The sequence below is a fragment of the Eublepharis macularius genome, chromosome 19, assembly GCF_028583425.1.
Source record: "Eublepharis macularius isolate TG4126 chromosome 19, MPM_Emac_v1.0, whole genome shotgun sequence".
In the NCBI taxonomy this organism is placed as follows: Eukaryota; Metazoa; Chordata; class Lepidosauria; order Squamata; family Eublepharidae; genus Eublepharis; species Eublepharis macularius.
The window spans coordinates 20,899,981-20,919,474 of record NC_072808.1 but is presented as its reverse complement, the minus strand read 5'-3'; the positions used below and the strand labels follow the sequence as shown (position 1 = coordinate 20,919,474).

General features: G+C 48.6%; 1 protein-coding gene across 1 annotated transcript in view; it reads left to right on the top strand.

Moving 5' to 3' along the window:
* RFX1 (regulatory factor X1) overlaps window positions 1–19,494 on the top strand; it is a 70,829-nt gene that overhangs the window by 36,945 nt on the left and 14,390 nt on the right. Inside the window, exons 5-13 of the mRNA XM_055003463.1 lie at window positions 2,559–2,651; window positions 6,988–7,074; window positions 8,045–8,140; window positions 11,932–12,026; window positions 13,829–14,183; window positions 15,946–16,127; window positions 17,767–17,886; window positions 18,107–18,222; window positions 18,699–18,817. Of these exons, the coding sequence (XP_054859438.1) occupies window positions 2,559–2,651; window positions 6,988–7,074; window positions 8,045–8,140; window positions 11,932–12,026; window positions 13,829–14,183; window positions 15,946–16,127; window positions 17,767–17,886; window positions 18,107–18,222; window positions 18,699–18,817 (1,263 nt within the window). The remainder of the gene's footprint in view (window positions 1–2,558; window positions 2,652–6,987; window positions 7,075–8,044; window positions 8,141–11,931; window positions 12,027–13,828; window positions 14,184–15,945; window positions 16,128–17,766; window positions 17,887–18,106; window positions 18,223–18,698; window positions 18,818–19,494) is intronic.

The window sequence follows — 19,494 nt, the reverse complement described above, 5'->3', positions numbered from 1 at the left end:
CGCCTCCCCATCCCCCTTGAGCTTTAGTGGAGAAAGGCAGAGTATAAATGAAGTAACTAAAGAAATCTCACCTCCCTCCTCCTCCGGGCTGTGCCCTCTTTGCTCCTGTTACTGAGTCTTGCTGCTGTTTTTGCTGCAGGATCGAAAAGGTACTACGGACAGTGACCTGAAAAGCATTTTCTTGCAGCTGCTTTGACAGCAGAGTGAAAAATGGGATTGCTCTTAGAATCCCATATTGGATTGTTTGCCTCACAGGGGGACATGAAACCCCCCACTGATTGACTGGGCAGGCTGGCAGAATCTCAGAGGAGGTCCAAGGATGGATGCAAGTGCGAATCTGCAGAATGCAGAAGAAATGCCAGAGAAGTCCTCGCTCACACTCTGCTCCTGTCAGGTCGAGGGCAAAAGTCATGCCACGTAAAGGCTGCCCGTAACAAGCGCAAGGAGCGAACTCCTCGTGCTCCTCAGACAAGAAAGTAGGCTGTTCGAGGATCGGGGTGGAGAGGGGTCTCTTGGATGCTCTGGCCTGTTATTCTTAACAGGGTTTTTGGGGTTTTTTTTGCTAGTTATGGTGAGTCTTCCTGGAGCTCAGTCAGACTTGGTGGTTAGGAGCCACTGCAGGCCACACACATCTCGTTTCTGCATTCAGGACTGATGCCTGTTAAAATAAAGAAGAAGAAAAACCCTTTGATTTGACTGTTAGTTGAAGTGGTGCAAGAAAATGGCCTGAAGACATATTTCGTATTGCAAACATTGAAATGTGTACTTTGTTTTCAAAATGAAAAAAACACTTTGTATTACAAACTGCCTCTTTTCACAAACTGCTCTTTTAAAAAGCATTCCACAAACTTCATACCAAGTTCCATTATTATCCCTCACTTTTATCAAGAATATCTTCATTTTTAAAAAATCCAAGGAATGCTCCAGCAATTGCTGTGAGAATCTGGAAGTCTTCATGTTTCCTAGATCTGGTAACTTGCAAACCTAAACGCTTTCTCACTTTTATCGGGAAGCCAGCCCGTTCCATCTCCAAAAGCTGTCAGGTGACACATGCCTTGTTTGCCCACCCTAATATAATTGCAGCCATTGATCCCAATCCAGTCATTTGTTTTAATCACAATCACCACATATATTCACATAATGGAGTTCCCCTCACTGCTTCCAAACCATGTAAAATGATCTAATACACTTTTAGAAGGTATTAGAGAGATTGGAAGAGGTTGGGATTATCACCAGCAGTTAGCCCAGGAAAGCTAAATTGAGCCTTGGAGGCAGCAGGCCTTTGCTGGGGGCCAACCCTAGAGGTGTCGGTTGTTCCGGTCACGTCTGGGGATTTTGCTGCCGAAGCATCCACATGCCATGACCTGAAGAGCATGATCAGACGCCATGTGCTGGGCCAGATGGGCCTTTAGTGTAGCGGTTAACGTGCTGGAGAAGGAGGCGGAGTTCCCAGGCTGGAATCCTCACTCTGCCCTGGAAACTCACTGGGTGACCATGGGCCAGCCACACATTCTCAGCCTAACCACCCTCACAGGGTTGTTGTGAAGATAAAATGGAGGAGAGGAGAATGATGCAAGCTGCTATGGGTCCCATGCTATGATGCAAGCTACTATGGGGGTATAAATGAAGGGAATAAATAAATTTGGCCTAATTAGGGCTGTTCCTGTGTTGTTATGCTATAGAACTGCAATAGGATTCAGTTAAAATTAGTATAGCCATTTTGAAAAATCCGTTGTCATGCAGTCAAAGAATGTGGAAAAGACACTCAGTTGGTCTGTTTTGTTTTACAACCAGGATGGAGGTAACCCCACCTGTTTTGATGTTCTGTGCACACTCGTATTAAAATTTTCGTGTGATTGATTGACTGCTGCTTTTTGCTAGGACACTTGTATCATTTATTTTAATTTTGATCTTGACTCTAACACAACAGATGAAGGAGTAGCTCCTGTGTAGACAGAAAGCTGTACCTGAGGCAAGATACAGGGGCTGTCTGGCATCCTTGAGGATGGTAGAGTGGAAGACAGATAGAACTGACCTAAAGGGGACCAGTCCATCTGGACTTCTGTGCAGGTCCCATTGAAATAAACAAGAGCTGTGCAGAAGCACGACAGTTGTCAGGGGAGCTCTTGCACAGCTCCTGTTAACTTCCACAAAGTTTATACATGAGAATTGTCTGTGGATTTCAGTTAGACCTCAGGCATCAGAAGGACTGATTTAGTTATTTGATTTGCTTGTAAGATTTCCAGATGACTTTACGCCTACCAAAGCTGTATACAAAACATTCCGGTCAAACAGCTTAAAATCACACGTTGTCTTGGGCCACCTGTGTGTGTCAGCAGTTGCGGCAGACGTTAATGCTTACATGGAGGGTGGCTAATGAAGAATGATTTATATCATATCCACTTTGTGTATGAACAGGCAACCTGTGACTTGGGAGCTCTCTCTTTGTAAATTCATTGGCCAGCTTAGCTTCTTCAGAGCTAGTGCAACTGGGCCCACTTCTACCAGAGATACACTGATTAACCAGCACTTGCTTCTTTTGTGTCATCCTGTTTTAGCGGCTGGTGTTGCAGAGTACTTCACAAGCTAGTAAAGGAGGATCAGTCACGCTGGCCGTCCATGGCGTGCAGCAGGTCCACTCTTCACCTGAGGTCGGTGGCCAGATGTTCAGCCCTAGCAGGTTTGGGGGAAGCATGCTTTAGATGTTCCATCCAACATGAGTCCAAGAGCTGCATTCCCTGTGTTCTGGTGCATCATTGATTCATATTCCTGTCTGGCTCAGTTCCTTTTGAGAAAACAGGGTTGCACCTACCTACTGTTGTTCATTGAGTGTTCTTCTGTGCAGGCACACATAGGAACTGTGCACGCACAGGCCTGCGCATGCGCAGTTCCCATGTGGGACTGCACAGAAGACACAACGTTGAACTCATTGATTCTGCCTGTAGCTTCTCACAAGCTTTTCATCTCACTTTCTAATCAAGACCTGAATAGTGAGCCGCATCTGGTTTTCAATCTGGTCTTCTGGGCAGCATTGGACCTTATCCAGACTGCTGGGCTGCTTTGAATAGTGCCTCTCTTTCGGTTATGCTCACTGAGTTGAGTTTGCTTGACTTGATTGCCCTGTGCCTGCAGCGTTGCTGTTCGCTTTGACACAGGAAAGAGATCTGCAGGGTTATCTCAGCCATCCAAGAAGCCTATAAAAACGACTTCAGTGCCTAATGCTTTATCATAATAGTTTCAATTCCAAAGGGCCCTTGCCCCGTTGAAATCTGGCGTGGACTGGTCATGGAAATGGTGGTTGCAGGATCTGTTTCCACTGATTGCTTTAAAGTATAGAAATATGTGTTCCTTCTGGTACATTCTTCAAGGAAGTCTTGAACTAGATGACGCCTGGAGACCACTCTGCAGGCCTTGTGTCACAGTTAATTGGTACTCTGTAGCCTCACAAATCCTAGATTCTGCTCAGCTTTTTTGGGAATGTTCCTGCAGCAGGCAGGAACCCTGGAGAGGAGCTCACAACAAGATCTGGAAACTAACAGAAGGGAGTTAGTTAATTCTGCATTCGTTTACAGTGGGCATTTCATTATTTATTTATTTTAAAATGTATATGTGCCCTTCTGCTCTAAGGAGCATTCAAGGAAACTTGCAGTAAATAAAAATGACCCAAAGATTCAGATAACCTGGACAGATTTCACTAGATGCCTAAAAACTGCGCCTGCTGAACATCGCTCAGAAGGGATTTCCATAGGTAGAGTGTCACTACAGAGAAGGCCATATCTTAAAAAAATACTTGCCTGACTTCCAGTGGTGGAGGTACCCAGTGAAGACCCTCTACAATGAGGCTTACTGGTGGTGGGCAGATTTTTATATGAGAACCTTGATCCTTCAAGTACCTTGATCCCAAATGTGAGATCTCAGCTAACCTGGCAGGTTGCTCTCCTTTGGGCCAGGGGGGTGGGGGTTCTGGTAGTTCGCATGCTGGATGTTTTTCTGACTTCTCTCAGGTCCCAGTTTCAAAGAAGGAGAGGCAGAGATATATACAACTCACAGCATCCCTGTGTCAGTTTGGAAAAGCAATTTTAACCCCATATATTATTTGTAGCTTGCTTTCCTTTTACCTCCCTCCTTCCATTCCTTAACGCATGAAGCTGCCTTATATAACGAATTGGATCACCGGTCCATCAGGATTATTATTGTCTGCTCAGACTGGCAGTGGCTTTTCAGGGTCTCGGGCGCCAGTCTTTCACATCCCCCTCTATCTGATGCTTTCAACTGGAGTTGTGGGAGGGTTGAACCCGGGATCCGATGCCTTCAAAGCAGATACTCTCCCAAGAACCAGAGCCTCTTTGCAACTTTTCCTCTCCCATCATGTGCACCAACCATCACGTCTGCAAGTGTTAAGCTGGGAGAGGGGGCAGGAAATCGTACAAAATTCAGTGAGAGAAAGTTGCTGCAGTTTGTCACAACTCTGTTGCCTTTCCAGTGCTTTCTTGAGAGTACATACTTGGTCTTGGGTACCAAGAATAGATAAGAGATGATGTTAGTGTACTGCTCATCCTGCTGCCTGCCACTCTTCCCAACGTAGCTGCTGAAGGTCTTTTGTTTTGGGAGACTTCCTTATCTAGTGCGCCTCAGGACATCATGGACATATTGGTCCTCACAATTGGTGGAAGGTCACATTTAAATTGGTTTTCTGCCCTGGGTCTGATGGTCAGTCAGTGAGAGCAATTTCCCTTGTCATGGGTAGGCCATTAATGGATGATATTTACATTTGTGAGGACTTTCAGATGATCCATCCCTGGGGGGCTGATGGATCCAAATGGGGGGGGGGGGTCCCTGTTAATGTGGCTGGTGTGCTTGACAAAACCATGGTCAATCTTTAGTTCTCTCTTGCCATCACTCTACACAAAGCCAAACAGAAGAGTTTTTGTCTCCGGCATTTGAAGCTTACACAGGCAGTTGACACAATTGCTTCTCGTTACATCCATCCGTATAATAGAGTTCAGTATACGCCTTGCTTTACTGAAGGCTTAAATGGGGAACAATAAAGTGGGTTGGCAGAGTGTAAGTGGAGGAAAACTCAGAGTAAACTCAACCAAATGTAAGCTGGATTTTGTGCTGATTCTGTGGCAGTGCTGGTGGCAGAGCATAGATAATTCTCTCCTGCCATTGCATTCCAGCAGAGTTTTTCAAGTTGTAAAAGTCTCTTTCATTGGAGTCCACAAAATGATGGAATAGATCAGTTGGAAACAGTAATTGGTTTGGAAGGTATTTTGCAGACCGAACCATTTGCTTTGATTGGTTTAGATAACCTATTTTGTTGTTTGTTTGTTTTTTTCTATGTCTGATCATTGCCCTTCTTGGTTTATTACATTTTGGTCGATACACCAGTTGCCCCCTCCCCTGGAAAAACCCAAAACGAGAGAGCCACGTGTTAGGAATGAGAAAGCCACGGCTTATGCTTTCCCCTTCCCTGGAAAGGCAAGATTCAGCCACAATAACCTGTGCTCTGATTAGGTGATTGCAATGTATTCTACATGGGGATGCCTTTAATCTCTCCTCTGAGCCAGTCCCCCTCTGGGGTAAGTCCTGATCTTCATGCACAAAGAGGAAGACATTACTACCTAGTCTTTTGGCTGTCCCAGTCTCTGTACCTTTAGGCATGACATTCCAGAAAGATGTGAAATGATAAACCTGTTGTTCTTACTTCGGGACTAGAGCTGTTTGCGTAACTGAGCTCTGGAGTGGTCCCTGCTTGGGGAAAGAGACGGCTCCTCATCTCCTGTTGTTTTCTTTTTGCCGGTCTTTTACCAGCCTGGAAGCTTCTGGGGCATGTGTAGAGTGTAGCCTCTATTAATAAACTGAGGTGGATTCTAGAAGGGAGGGCATTTTTTCACAGTTCTTTTATGGTTGCTGTTATGTGGGGTCTTTTTCCTGCTGCTGTTTTATGCTGTGAGCTTGGATGTATTGGCTTGATTGTATCTTTATGATAGTGTAAGCTGCCTTGAGAACCTTAATGATGGCTGCTGAAAAAATGCCCAGGCACTATCGCTTGCACTGCAGCACCAGTGCACTGCACAGAGTGATTTGTAGCAAGGAAGTTGGCGCTTCTCTGGGCTTCTCCCCATGCCATTCTGCCAAATTCTGTATACCTTGTGGTGGTGGAAGGACACCATGGCCTTTAACTGTGCCAGCCCCATCAGTTCTCCTTTGATGTGGTTACATATCCTGTGAGTTTTGGTTAAGTTGTTAGGGTGCTAATGTGGGAACGAGCAACAGGGGAGTAGCACCTTTTTGACCCTGGCGACCTAAAAATCATCGTGGTGTAGAATGTGCAAGGCAGTCTGTGCTAGAGCACCAAGAGTAGGCAGGAGAGAAGAAATGTCCGTGAATATTTATGACTAAGACCGTCCTCATCCATTGGCTGCCTGTACGCAGGAGTGGGGGTGAATCAAACACAAACCTTTGTCCCAGCAGTAGCAGCAGCAAACCATGTGAAAATTGGTGGGAGTGGCATCCACACCCACCCCTCTTCCTGATGAGGCAGATGAAAATAGTTTTTCCTGGGCAAAGGAAAAGCCTTGGGAATGCCGGGTCCATGCTAAGGGTGGGCATGATATCATGCAGACATTCCGTTTTCCTGCGGGAGCGTCCTGCTTTCCATGTTGGGGGAATCCCCAGTGTAGAGGCAGTCACGGCTGCACAGATCATGAAAAACCGAGACAGGAGAAGCAGACTTCTTCCTCTCCTACCTTCCCCACAGCTGCTTCCCTTCCTGCTCCAAGTCCGCTGCTCCACTCACTGGTCATCGGTTTCATCATCACTATGGAAAGGTTCTCTGAAATGTTGATGAATTGAAAAAGGGACACCTCCCTGCTGGGAAGGAGCGGGGAGTGACCCAACATGAATTTGGGAGGCAGCCCTCTGCCCGTCAGGCAGGGAGCTGCGCTTGGCTCCTTGGTAATTTCCTCTCTCCTTGCCTTTCAGCGCTCTCCTGTGCAGAACAACAGCTCTTCAGCCAAAACTGGGCAGGTTCAGCAGCTCCAGGTCCATCAAGTGCCTGTTGCTCAAGAGGTGCTGTCTGTTTACCTCCAGGGGAGTTCAGGGGCCACCACCCAACCTGGGTAATCTAGTCAGGTCTTGGGGCAGCCAAGGGCAGGAGCTGGTCAAGGGGTCACAGCTAGACTCTCTTGACTACTGTTTGCTGAGTTTCCAAGGTCAATTTATTGCATTCAGTTGTGTTTGTGTGTTTTGTTAAGCTCATTGTTTTGTTTTGTAGCAGTTGTGTCTCACTGACTCTCCAATCACTTCATATTACAATCCTCCAGACTCAGCCCTTCATTTTTCCTGCTTCTACTTTTCATTAGGTAGAAGCGTATGTTTGTGTTTTTGTGAAACACCTGGTTATTTTGATTGCTGAACTTGATTTTTTTTTTTTTTGCATTGCTGATTTTTGGAAACCAAATATTTTCCAGCTGCGGCCCAGGGACACGACTTCAATGTTTAAAATTAGAAACATGGAAAGGGAAGGGATCCCAAGGGTCATTTAGTCTAACCCTTGCACAATGCAGGAAATGCACAACTGTCTCCCCCCTCGGTTCCCCCAGGAACCCCTGCTGTATGCTTAGAGGAAGGAAAAAACCTCTGGGATCCCTGCCCAATCTGGCCTGGAAGAAAATGCCTTCCTGACCCGAAAATGGCTATTGGCATTACCCTGAGCATATGAGAGAGGGCCACGAGAGCCCCTTCCTAATCGCTTTCCTTTTAATATATTCCGAATGTTTATACAAAATATTTGTGTCTGGGAGAGAGATTTGCTCACCCTTGAAGCTATGACTCTCAGCATGGCAAAGAATCCCTTCTTGGTAGCCAACCAGGATGCCTCTGGTCTTGGGGGGCCCTTGCCAAAGGGAGAATGTTTAGCCCTGTCTTCCCCCGGCCTTTCTCATGCCAGACTAGAGGTGTCCTTTTGCCTCCCAAGCAAGTTTTACCCACTTTCTTCTCTAAAGGGCACTAATGGAATTGGGTTTCTTTCCTTCCACAGAGATCTGTTGTGCAGACGACTTCCTCGACCCCCAAAGCTGGCACAGTGCAGCAGCTGGCGGTGCAAGGACTCCAGCAGGTTCATGTTACTCAAGAGGTGCGTGGCTCTGTCACTCTGCTGGATGCCCCTCATTGTCAGCTGGTCTGATCCTGTTGAAATTCAGCTAGGCTGGTTGTTTCTGAAGGTAGCTAGCTAATGCTGACACCCAGCGTACCCATTTCTCATCGTGAATTCTAGCTGTGCTGAAACCCCGGCAGAGAAAAACCCTATTGAATTCCACTCAAATGGCCCTGACTTTCCCAGTCCCCGGAAGTCTCTTCAGATCCCCACCGCTCCTGGTCTCCTAAGGATGCGATTTAGTAGTCACTCAAAACTCTCCTTCCCTTGTGGATTGTTCCCTCCTTCGCCTTGACCACAGGCCCTTGCTGCCAGGGAACGAAACGGTGAAGGATTTCTGCCCACTGTGTGTCCTTTCCTAACATTGGAGGGTACTCGTTGGTTGAAATGCAGAAGAGCCCAGAAATGGTCCCCTCAGACTGGCTCCCTGCATTCCCTTCAGGCAGGGGACCCTCAAGCCTGCGGGAACTTTTGGACAGTGCAATATGAATGTCACTGAGTTCTGTAAGATGGAATTGTTTTTGTCGATTTTGCCACCAGTTTGGTGTAGTGATTAAGAGCGGCGGGACTCTAATCTGGAGAACTGGGTTTGATTCCCCATTTGAAGCCAGCTGGGTGACCTTGGGTCAGTCACGGCTCTCTCAGAGCTCTCTCAGCCCCACCCACCTCACAGGGTGATTATTGTTGTGGGGATAATAATAACACACTTTGTAAACCACTCTGAGTGTGGCATTAAGTTGTCCTGAAGGGCAGTATATAAATTGAACATTATTATGACGTTATTACTGTTTTTATATTCTGACGTGATCCATTCTGAGCCTGCTTGCAGAGAGAGCAGAGTTTAACGATTAAATTAAATTAAATTAAATTAAATTAATACAGTGATGGTTGCAACCACAAAATGGTTGCCGCAGGGGGTGGAGCCAACCACAAAATGAAGGCTGCGAGGTTGTACATAACTCTCATCGTAACTCTTCAACATATCAGGCAGAAGATGGATGCCTTTTAAAATGAAAATATTGTTTTAAAATATTTTCTTGCATATGCACAATGAAGATCCTTGTGCTGTGGTGGCCGTTGCTGCCAAAGCAGCATCTTTAAAAATCTGAACAGCCGCTCCGGTGGCCGGTCAGAAGCCATGCTGGACAAAAGGCTCGTCTAAAACACTTCATGGGTGCCAGGAAAGGTGCCTGCAGGCACCACATTTCCCCCCGCCCGCCTTAAGGCCTTGGTTGGTTCCTCTGCTTGCCTGATTTCAGCCCCTGCATTCCCCTGAACCCCTCCGCTTGTCCTGATGCCGTCAGTCTTTCTGTTTATTGTCTAGAGCGCAGACAGTGACCCTTCTCAGAGCAGTCAGCAGTCGCCGCAGCGAGAGCAACAAGCAGTGCAGCAAGGTCTCTCCTTAGAGGGCAGCGGCAGCAGTGCACCCCAGCTGGCCAGCTGCTGCTTCTCCAGCTCAGAGCACAGGCTCCACTACGTGCCCTCCCTAGACTGTGCCTCGGAGCAGTGGGTGGAGCTGGTCCGCATGCTTCCTCAGCCCCTCCTCCTGCCGCAGCAAAAGGTGGTGATAGAGCAGCTGCCCTTCCTCTCCGCTCATCATGCCAGCCCAGACCAGAGAGTCAAGATTCAGAGAGTCCCTCAGGTGCTAGTGTTTGGAACAGCTGCTACAGCGCTTAAAGTAGGTCCTGCAAAGGGAGCCCCCTGAGATGCTAGAACAATAAGCCCTGTGCTCTTTGCTTCCTGAAGAGGCAGGCAAGGAAGCTAGCCAGAGGCACCCCATGTGCCTTTTCCTCCTGCTGCCCCCTCCCTCCTCCGAGGTGACTCTTCACTAAATTGGTGGTGGCAAACCAGTCCGTCTTCCTTTCCCACTCCTGGCCACAGGAGCTGAAATGCTTGGATGGCTTCAGCTTTGGATTTGATCTGGGTTTAATTTCCTTGAGCCAGCACAGAGTTTGGCTGTGGAAACATGAAGGAGTCTGAGCCTAAGGAAGACAGGAGTCTTCCTAGGAGCCAGTGGCATTTTATAGAGGGCTTGGGAGCTAGAAGCGAAGCATGTCATAGCTAGCCAGGCTCCCAGGTCACCACTGGTGGGCTAATGGTTGAGTCTAGGGAAGTTGGAACCAGCAACGGTATCTGTGTGAAGACCTGGAATCATAGGGTTGGAAGGGAACTCCGGGGTCATCTAATGCAACCCCCCACAATGTAGGAAATTCACAGCTATCTCCCCTCTCCACACCCCCTGTGACACAGAAGATGGCAAAACACCGTCAGGCTCCCTAGCCAAACTGGCCTGGGGAAAACTGCTACCTGACCCCAAGGTGGCGATCAGCCTTACCCTGGGCATGGAAGGAGGGGCCACGAGAACTAAGCACTGATGCAGCCCTTCCTACCCTCCCTCTCATGATCTGCCCAGGTTCACAGAATCAGCATTGCTGTCAGGTGGCCATCTAGCCTCTGCTTAAAAGCCTCCCGAGAAGGAGAGCCCACCAGCTCTTCTCTGCTTTCTGCTCTAATAGTTACATGCAGGTACTGCTAGACAGAGGCCACTTCCTGGGTTGGAGGTGACTGCTTTAGTAGGGTGGGAGCTGAGTTGCCTACAACTGCATCCAGTCATGATGGTGAACAGAGGCTTGTTTGTGGCAGCTCCTTCTCTCTCCCACCTCCAGATCACAAAGTGCAGTGGAAAGCTTGGGGAGTATCGAATTAGGGCTCTGGTCTGAATGCAGTCCCCTGGGCCAACTATAATTTGTTTTCTCCTCCCAGACCTAGATCCTAACCCTTGCTTGCATCCCTTCTGTCACGCTTTGCATTTAGGGGAAAGAAAACTTCCCTTTGCAGAGGGGCTTGCCTTTGGATGCCGTGCTTGCTTCGGTGGTACATATACTAAAATTGGAGCCTTTGGATGTCTTGATTTGAGGCTTTCTAAACCCAGAAGCCTTCAGTGGCACTCAGCGCTTGAGGGGACGGGCACTGGGAGTTCGCAGGCATGCAAACAAGCTGCTTCCCTGCCTGTTGTGGGCAGATGATGTCTGAAAGGGATTAGCATGCCCTCTGCAAATTGCTTCTTCATGTTAAAAAGCATTAGAACTCCCATGGCAAGCAAAGGGCTACTGGCCTTACACGGAGAGCTCCTTTTCCAGCAGGCTGTGCCATAAAGCCAGTTTGGGAAGCAACACTGCCCAGGGGCCCAGAGAAAGGTCTTTCCCGTCACCTAACCCACCTGATCCTTTTTGAATTGGAGATAGCAGAACTGAACGTGGGCCACTCCGATGCTCTGCCAATGAATCATAGCCCCTCCCCATGTACATCTAAGGTGTTTAAGAATGAATATAGTATTCATAAGTGGCCCTAAGAGTGCAGCCCCATTTCTTAGTACTCCAAAGAGGAGGCTCTGTTGCATCATGAATCTTTCCAAGAGGAACCCCTGGACAGTCCCTTCGTGCTGTAGACACACCGTGCTTCTGGCACTAGATCAGGGGGCCCTGGAGCCGGGATTTTGGATTTCCTCGGTGTGTGGGACAATCCTTAGAAGAAAAATTTGTTGCAGTGTTTCATTCTTATAGCTATTGTTAGATCAGTGTCAGGCACAGAACAAAGACAGAAAGTCATTCAGAAGTTGGGTACAAGCAGGGGTATGGAGAGGGTGGTAGTAGGGGTATAGAAAGGGGGCCCTGGCCCCAGAGCATCCTGCTGGCGGAGACAGAGACGGGCCCCTTCTTCCCTCACCGCTCTTTGCCTTTTCTGCCCTTGGCCGCTTCCTGCCTCCTCAGGTTCAGCAGCTCCAGCAGGTCCCAGTGCAGCACGTCTATCCCAACCAAGTGCAGTATGTGGAAGGAGGAGATGCCAGCTACACAGCAAGTACCATGTGAGCGTGCCTTGGGGATAAAGGGGCTCAAGTGTTGACTTGAGCCCGTCACCAGCTAAGTATGGATGCTCGTTTGGGTCAGACTCGCCCCAGGTTGCCAGAGTCATAACACAAAAAATAAATAAATAAATAAATAACAACGACGACTTTGCTCTGCATGATGGTGGTCTTTGTCGACCAAGCAGGTCCGTTCAGAACCCGACTGAGCTGGGCTCAGCCCCAGGAAAGTGTCCTTAGGGCGGCCCTGCGCAGCAGAGATGAGCACGTTCTTCTCCTGCTAGCCGTCACTGTCCTGCTGCCGAACACCAGGCCAGAGAAGCCTTTTCCTCACGGAGAGCAAGGCGCTGGAATGAAGCCGGCTATGGCCAGCAGCCAAGAGTTGCACAGATGCGGAGCGCATGTGCTCAGGCATAACTAGAAGATTACAGTGAAAAATCCAGAGAGAGTGAGAAGCTTAAAATTAGGTCTCTCACAGATCAAAAGACGTTTTTTCTTTCTTACGATTGCAACTATAGACCAGTCTGGATTTTTCAAAGATGAACTTTTGTTTTACAGATAGTAAACATGAAAATACACCCCAAAACAAGAGATCAGAAATGATACCAAAATAAAATGAGGCTTCTTATTACTTATCCACAAATTAATTGTGCGCTATAACAACAAAGAGCTTTGCACCTGAAGGACTGGCAGATTTATTATGCCCCAACAAACTGGTTATGACACCTTGTGGCTGTTCTTTATTTTGTTAAAACAAATTACCATGGCTTCCCTTCTGGAATTAACTGTACATAGAAGCAAGGCATAATAGGACACCCACCCTAAAAGCATGTTTTATACTGGTGCAAGATTTGTTTTCAGTATAAATGGCCAAAAAGTATGACAAGCATCAGGTTTAGCCAGTATCTCACGACCAAATTAGACAAGATCTGTGACTGAAAACCTTCTTCCAAACATACAGCTTGATTTGGTTTTCTTTTTAATTCAAAGCAGCCACAGTCACTCTGAACTGGTGAAGAGTTGTGGCCTAAGGAAATGGGCTAACTCATTGTGCTCCATTTTCCAGATGGAAATCGTGTCCTTTCCTGGAGAGTTGCTGTTTGCCCCATGAGGGGGAATATGCAGGTGCCATATGGGTGCACGTGTGTTTCCCCTTGTGGAGCAGATAGCAGCTAAGAGGGGTGGTGGTGGAGATTTGCTTTAAGAGAGTGGCATGCAGGAAAAGGTTAACACCCTTTACCTTAAGCCACAGTCCTAATCCAGTTCAGCTTCCCCTGCAGTGGCCTTGAATTAAAAAACAAACCAATAGTTCCCGAATCCCGCCATCTAAGGTACCAAGCAATTTGCCACTTTTGCTCACCTACACTGAAAGGAATACATTATTTTTTTATTAAGTGAAAGTTACAGAAAACCAGGAAAGATTATTCAGGACTGTACTGCACAGATTGGTGATTTATCTTTCTGCATCTTGAAAAACTAGACCTCAGCTCATAAAGACTAGGCACATCTGATCAAAAGCCAGTAGGGCTGCCCGAGGCTAGATTAAATGGCTTGGGGTGGGGTGGGGTGGGGTGGGGGAGACCTCTTGCCTGTCCCTGTTCTAGACAAACCAACCCAAACATCTAGTTTGGGCAACAGGCAGGGGTGGGTGGGTGGGTGGATGTACTTGTGGTGATGGTGGGGAGGGGATCCACCAAACATTCCTCTTTGCTTTTTGTGCCCTCTTCCCACTGGAAGTGGCTCGCTTTCCATTGGGAAGGGGGCAGTGGATGGCACCAGCCCCTGACTGTGTTTCTACCTTTCAGACGCTCCAACACTTACCCTTACACAGAGACCCCACTCTACACTCAGAACACAGGAGCCAGCTACTATGAGTCTCAGACGACCCCAACGCAGGTGTCCACCCCAGCGACCTCCCAGACAGTGGCCAGCAGTGGGTCGGTACCCATGTATGTCTCCGGAGGGCAAATCATAACCAATCCTAGCGGGGGCAGCAGTACTACAGGCAGTGGAGGAGGCGGAGGAGGCGGTGGTGGCAGCAGCAACAGTGGAGGAAGCAGCGGCGGCAGCAGCACGGGGACCTATGTGATCCAAGGAGGTTACATGCTGGGAAGTTCAAGCCAGTCTTACTCACACACCACCCGTGCCTCCCCAGCCACTGTAAGTCTCCCACTCGGCTGCCTTGCTGTTTGGGCGCGGGGATGGGAAGCTGCTGGGCATTTCTGTGCTCTTCTCAGCTGCCTGTTCCAAGAGCTCCAGTTAGTGCGGCGGTTTGCACAACTGTGTTCCAGAGATCCATGGAGTTCCTTTGAGGCTCAGCGAGGGATCCTTAACAGGAACATCAGTACTGGCTGGCAAGCTTTCCTGCCTGCTGCTGATCTTCCCCTGCAGGTCGAGAGAGTACTGGGGATCCTCTAGAATGTACTTTCAGGTCACATGGAGGGTAACAGCCCATGCAAACTAATGCACGTTCTTGAACATGCCCAGCATCATGGTCGACCAGTTGATGTGGAAGTAATTTCCTGCATGCAGAAAGATTGAAAATCCCTGATTGAGGGATTTCTGATGTCTGCCTATTCTGATAATTGCTTTTTTTCTTCTTGGGGGACACTGGTGTAATGTGGGGGAGGTAGGGGTGTTAATCATTTCTTTAATTGGGAACCACTAGAGGTGGGCATGAACTAGGAAAATGCTGGTTCATTGCAGTTCGTGGTTCGTCACGGTTCACAAACCACAAACTGGCATGAAATTGCCCGGTTCGCTGGTTTGTGGTTCGTCACTTCCGGGGCAGTGGAAGTCTGCAGAAAGTGCTGCAGGAGGTCCTCCCGGAGCCGGCATGGTGATGTCACTTCTGGAAGTGATGTCACCATGCCGGCCACATGACCACTCCAGCAGCTGGTGCGATGTTGCTTCCGGAAGTGATGTTGCCGCACCAGTTGGAAGCACGCACGGGGGAGATGGGTGGACAAGGGGACAAATCCCACTGATAAACTGAAAAACGAACCGGCCGAAAAATCATAGTGGGTCATCACAGTTTGTCAAAAATGCGTCCCAACTAACCACCAGTTTGGGAACCCCAAACTGGCCCGGTTTGTGATGAACTTTTTTTTCGTATTTTGGTTCATGCCCATCTCTAGGAGCCACCCTTTCTACTGGATGTCAAACTCAAGGCAAGTTTGGCTGCAGGGTTATGAAAAGTGCCTGTATGCTCTCAGTGTAGTGTCAGATCCATCTCGATTCTGTAATGTTCCTGCTTAGCTTGACTCTTCAAGATGATCGCTAGGACTGTTGCATGCATCTTCCAATACAGATCTTTGTTCTGCAGTGGAGCCACCCATTCCTTGACGTGTTGATTCCTCCTGGTCTCTGGTTTTGACACGGCTCTGGGTTAATTGGGTGGATGGGCTGAAGTGTGGTGGGCTCTGTTTCGGGGTGGGATTTTGGATGGGGCTGAATTTGATGACTTTCTCATGTTTTCAGATCCCTAAATGCCCTGCAAGTGAGGTTTTTGAAAGCGCTGGCTTAATGGACTGGGGGTGCGATTGCAAAAGCCAGTTATGGCTTTTCTACCATACCCTGAAAGATTTCCCTCTCCACCCCCTTTTTTTATATATTGAGTATCCAGCCTGATGAAACGTTCCAGAGAACTCCAGTATTCACACTTTGTGATATTTTGAGTGGTCTTAATAAAAGGTTTGATAAAGCTTCTGTTTTTGAAAATTTTCTGCATATTGGTGTAGCTACCTACAATCTTTGCTCTCTGGATGTAGGTTGCAGGATTTGGTCTATTCATTGAGATGCAAATGGTGAGTGCCAAAAATCTGTCAATTAATCATGGCAAATCAAAGAAGACACAGAATTGGGACTCAGTAGAGAAGTCTGACCTCGAAGGCCTGTGACCTGCAGCCTTGTCTCTTTGCAGGTCCAGTGGCTCTTGGATAACTACGAGACTGCAGAAGGAGTAAGCCTCCCACGTAGCACCTTGTACTGCCATTACCTGCTACACTGTCAGGAGCAGAAGCTGGAGCCGGTCAATGCAGCTTCCTTTGGCAAGCTGATCCGATCAGTGTTTATGGGGCTCCGGACCCGTCGGCTGGGAACCAGGTAAATTGGCCTGGAGGAAACGCCTCCCTCAAGTTAGGAGAATTGAAGAGCAAGGAAATGCTCAGCTAGTTGAGACCTGTAACATCTGTTAAACCAAGTTTACCAAAGTGGTATTAAAAACAGACCTGCAGTAGATGGGGGTGGGAAGGCAACATGGTATAGCTTGATCTCATCAGATCTTGGAAACTAAGCAGGGTTTGTTCTTGGATGGGGATCACCCGGGGGGGGGGGTGTTCTGCAGAGGAAGGCAATGGCAAACGCCCTCTGCTTCTCACTTGCCTTGAAAGCCCCTCGCTGGAGTTGATGTAAGGCAGTTGTGACCTGATGGCATATACATATGTAATAGGTGGGGAGTCTCAGGTTTTGCTAAGGTAGTTAACACCATGAGATAAAAATCCCAGGTCCTGGTCTGGTCCAGATAAGGGCGTAGTGTGGAACCTGTTATTGAATCCTGAGGGATAGTCATATTAAGTCTGATGTAGCATCTACAGAAATGGACCGTAGTCCGTGAAAGCTTATGCTGAAATAAAACAGCGGTTTTTAAGGTGGCACTAGACTCCTGTTAAGAAATTGTAATTCAGCAGTTTCACACTGGAGTCTCCCTTTGAAGTTCTTTTTTTGAACGGTGATGATTTTCAGGTCAGCAATGGGGTGCCCTGCCAGACTGAATCCTTCTCCCATCAGTTTCAGAATCAGTTGCCATTACTGGTATCCATTCTGTTTGGGGTAGGGGCTGAATTGTCTGACCAATTCTGAGAGCAGGAGGGCGTTGTTGGCGCATAACAGCATGTGTGCCATGGGAGGGTGAGCCCGAGGTGGCAGAGCTGAGGAGAGGAGGTCCTGCAGCAAAGGGGCCTCCACATACGTGGCGCCGAGGTTGGCTTCTTGGCGTGCTGGGCAGTCTGTTCTCTTGCCTCTGTCTCTGTCTGGTGGTCTGATGCTCTTGTTGAGAAGTTATTTGAGGTCTGTGGGTTGTCTGTGAGCAAAGAGAGGCCATTCAAAGCATGTGAGAAGGGAGTATGCTTGTCAAAGATGAGCAGTAGTTCATCCAAGATGTGCTGGTCCTGCTTGACTCGTGAGCTGCAAGTGACAGCCAGTGGGGTTCCGCTGCTGTCTTTTGGGGCCTGCCTGCTGTTTCCAGGGACCGCTCTGGCCTTCTCAATCTCCCCCCGCCCCCCGCTTACTTCTTTCCGTAATCCCGAGAATGTGCTGCTTTCTTTCTACTCCAGTGCTGTAACTGAGTGTGCCATTATGCCGCCTTGAGGGCGCAATTGCGTCAAAAAGGTGGATTCGTAATTTTAAGTTTAAATAAATAAAGTGAGAAAGATACTGATTTACTTCACAATGAACAAAATCAGAACTGCCATTGGTCACAAATTGGAATGGATCCATGTAGGAGTGAAGAGTCCTTCATAGTGTTTTTTTACTGTATTATTGTTGTGTGTCACCATTTGCCTTCAGCAAAGAGTTGCACAGGTTTAGTTGCCATTGTTTGCACCAGCGAAAACGTTGTCCTCAAAGATTTCCTTGGAACAGCACTGGGTGACTCCAGTTCTGCGTCAGCAGCGCTCATGCGCCAAAGGGTATCATGTACCAAGGGAAAAAGAGAGCTGACTGACAGGCCCCACTTGTCTTTCAGAGGAAACTCCAAATACCACTACTATGGGCTACGCATCAAAGCCAACTCCCCACTTCTACGGCTCATGGAGGACCAGCAGCACCTGGCGATGAGGCAGCAGCCCTTTTCCCAGAAGCAGAGGTAGGAGGCGGCACCGGGATGCTTCTTCCCTTGCCTGCTCACAGCAGCTCTTTGGACGGCGCTGGGAGACCTGCTCTGTGCTGCACGTGATTTCTGAGTAACCTGCTGCCCTGCAGCGCCCACCTTTGGCAGGATGCAGCCGCGTATTTCCCCTGACACACAGTCACGTGCATTCCCTCCCCTCTCCCACACCCTGACCCTGCACCCCTCTGCCTTTCAGGCTCAAGCCTATTCAGAAGATGGAGGGCATGACCAACGGAGTGGCTGTGGGGCAGCAGCAGGCCTCGGGACTGTCCGACATCAGTGCCCAAGTGCAGCAGTACCAGCAGTTTCTGGGTAAGCGGGCCCTCCGTGCTGGGAGTCTTCCGCCTGTTAGGCCCCTGAGAAGGATCTGGAAAGGGCTGTGGCGCCAGCCTCTCCCGCTGGCTGGAAACGGTGACAACCTGCCTCACAAGAAAGGCCACTTTGTGGGGGAGATGAAGGGGGCTGCCTGATTGCCAGTCCTGATTGCTTTGATGTGGTGAGGGCTTCACACGGGGCCACAACATGAATTGGCTCCCTGTCGCAGTGAAGCGCAGCGCTGGTATGGGAATTTTCTGCATGGGAAGCCACTGGGCAGCATCCTGGCGCCCACTGCCGAAACCATTTGCAGCAGCTCCCAGTCGCCTCACTGGCAGCAGCCTCATGCCGGAAGCCGGGGGAGGTGGGCCATGAAGACTTGAACCCCTTGCCACCTACTAAGAAGAGAGGGGGCTGCTCGCTATAAGCCAGAAGGGGTATCTGAAGCCCGCCCTCTCCCCTTCTCCTGGCAGATCCCTCCCGCAGCCTGCCAGACTTTGCAGAGTTGGATCTGCAAGGGAAGAGCCTTCCGGAGGGTGTTGGACCTGAGGATGTGAAAGCTTTCCAGCTGCTCTACCGAGAGCATTGTGAGGTATGTGCAGGAGCCTTTTGGGGAGGGGGCCGGGGAGCTGGAGGTCAGCGGATGGACGTGTCTCTTGGGTGGGGTGGGCTGCCCTGTGCAGCATTCTGTGCCTGGCAGGGCTCTGGTTGCTGGAAGTGCCAAAGCAATGGAGACGGAATCGGCACTGAGTCTCCCTTCCCAAATACTTCTTCTTCTTATATTATGCTGCATCCTCCCCTTCCCCCATTCCAAAATCCCTTTGCAAATACCACTGCAGTCTTATAAAAGGGTGGCCGAGTGGGGTGCCTTGGTCGTTATTATTCAGTTGCTTGAATATGGATGAAGCCCGTCCCAGTAGATTATTCTCTTCTTTCCGGGCAATAGACCCTGTTGTTCTGGGATCACATTATTTGTTTGTTTGTTTTATTTATATCATATTTGTATTCCGTCCTCCCCACAAGCAGGCTCAGGGCAGATAACAACCTTAAAATCATTTTAAAACATTCCATATTAAAACATTAAAACATTGTGAGGAACTGCCCCGCAGGACAGTCCAGTGCCTAAGATCTGGACAAAGGAAACATTTGTGCAGATGTCTAATTGCTTAAGAATTTATTCATTTAAGAATCATAGAATCATAGGGTTGGAAGGGACCTCTAGGGTCATCTAGTCCCCAACTCCCTGCACAATGCAGGAAATTCACAAAT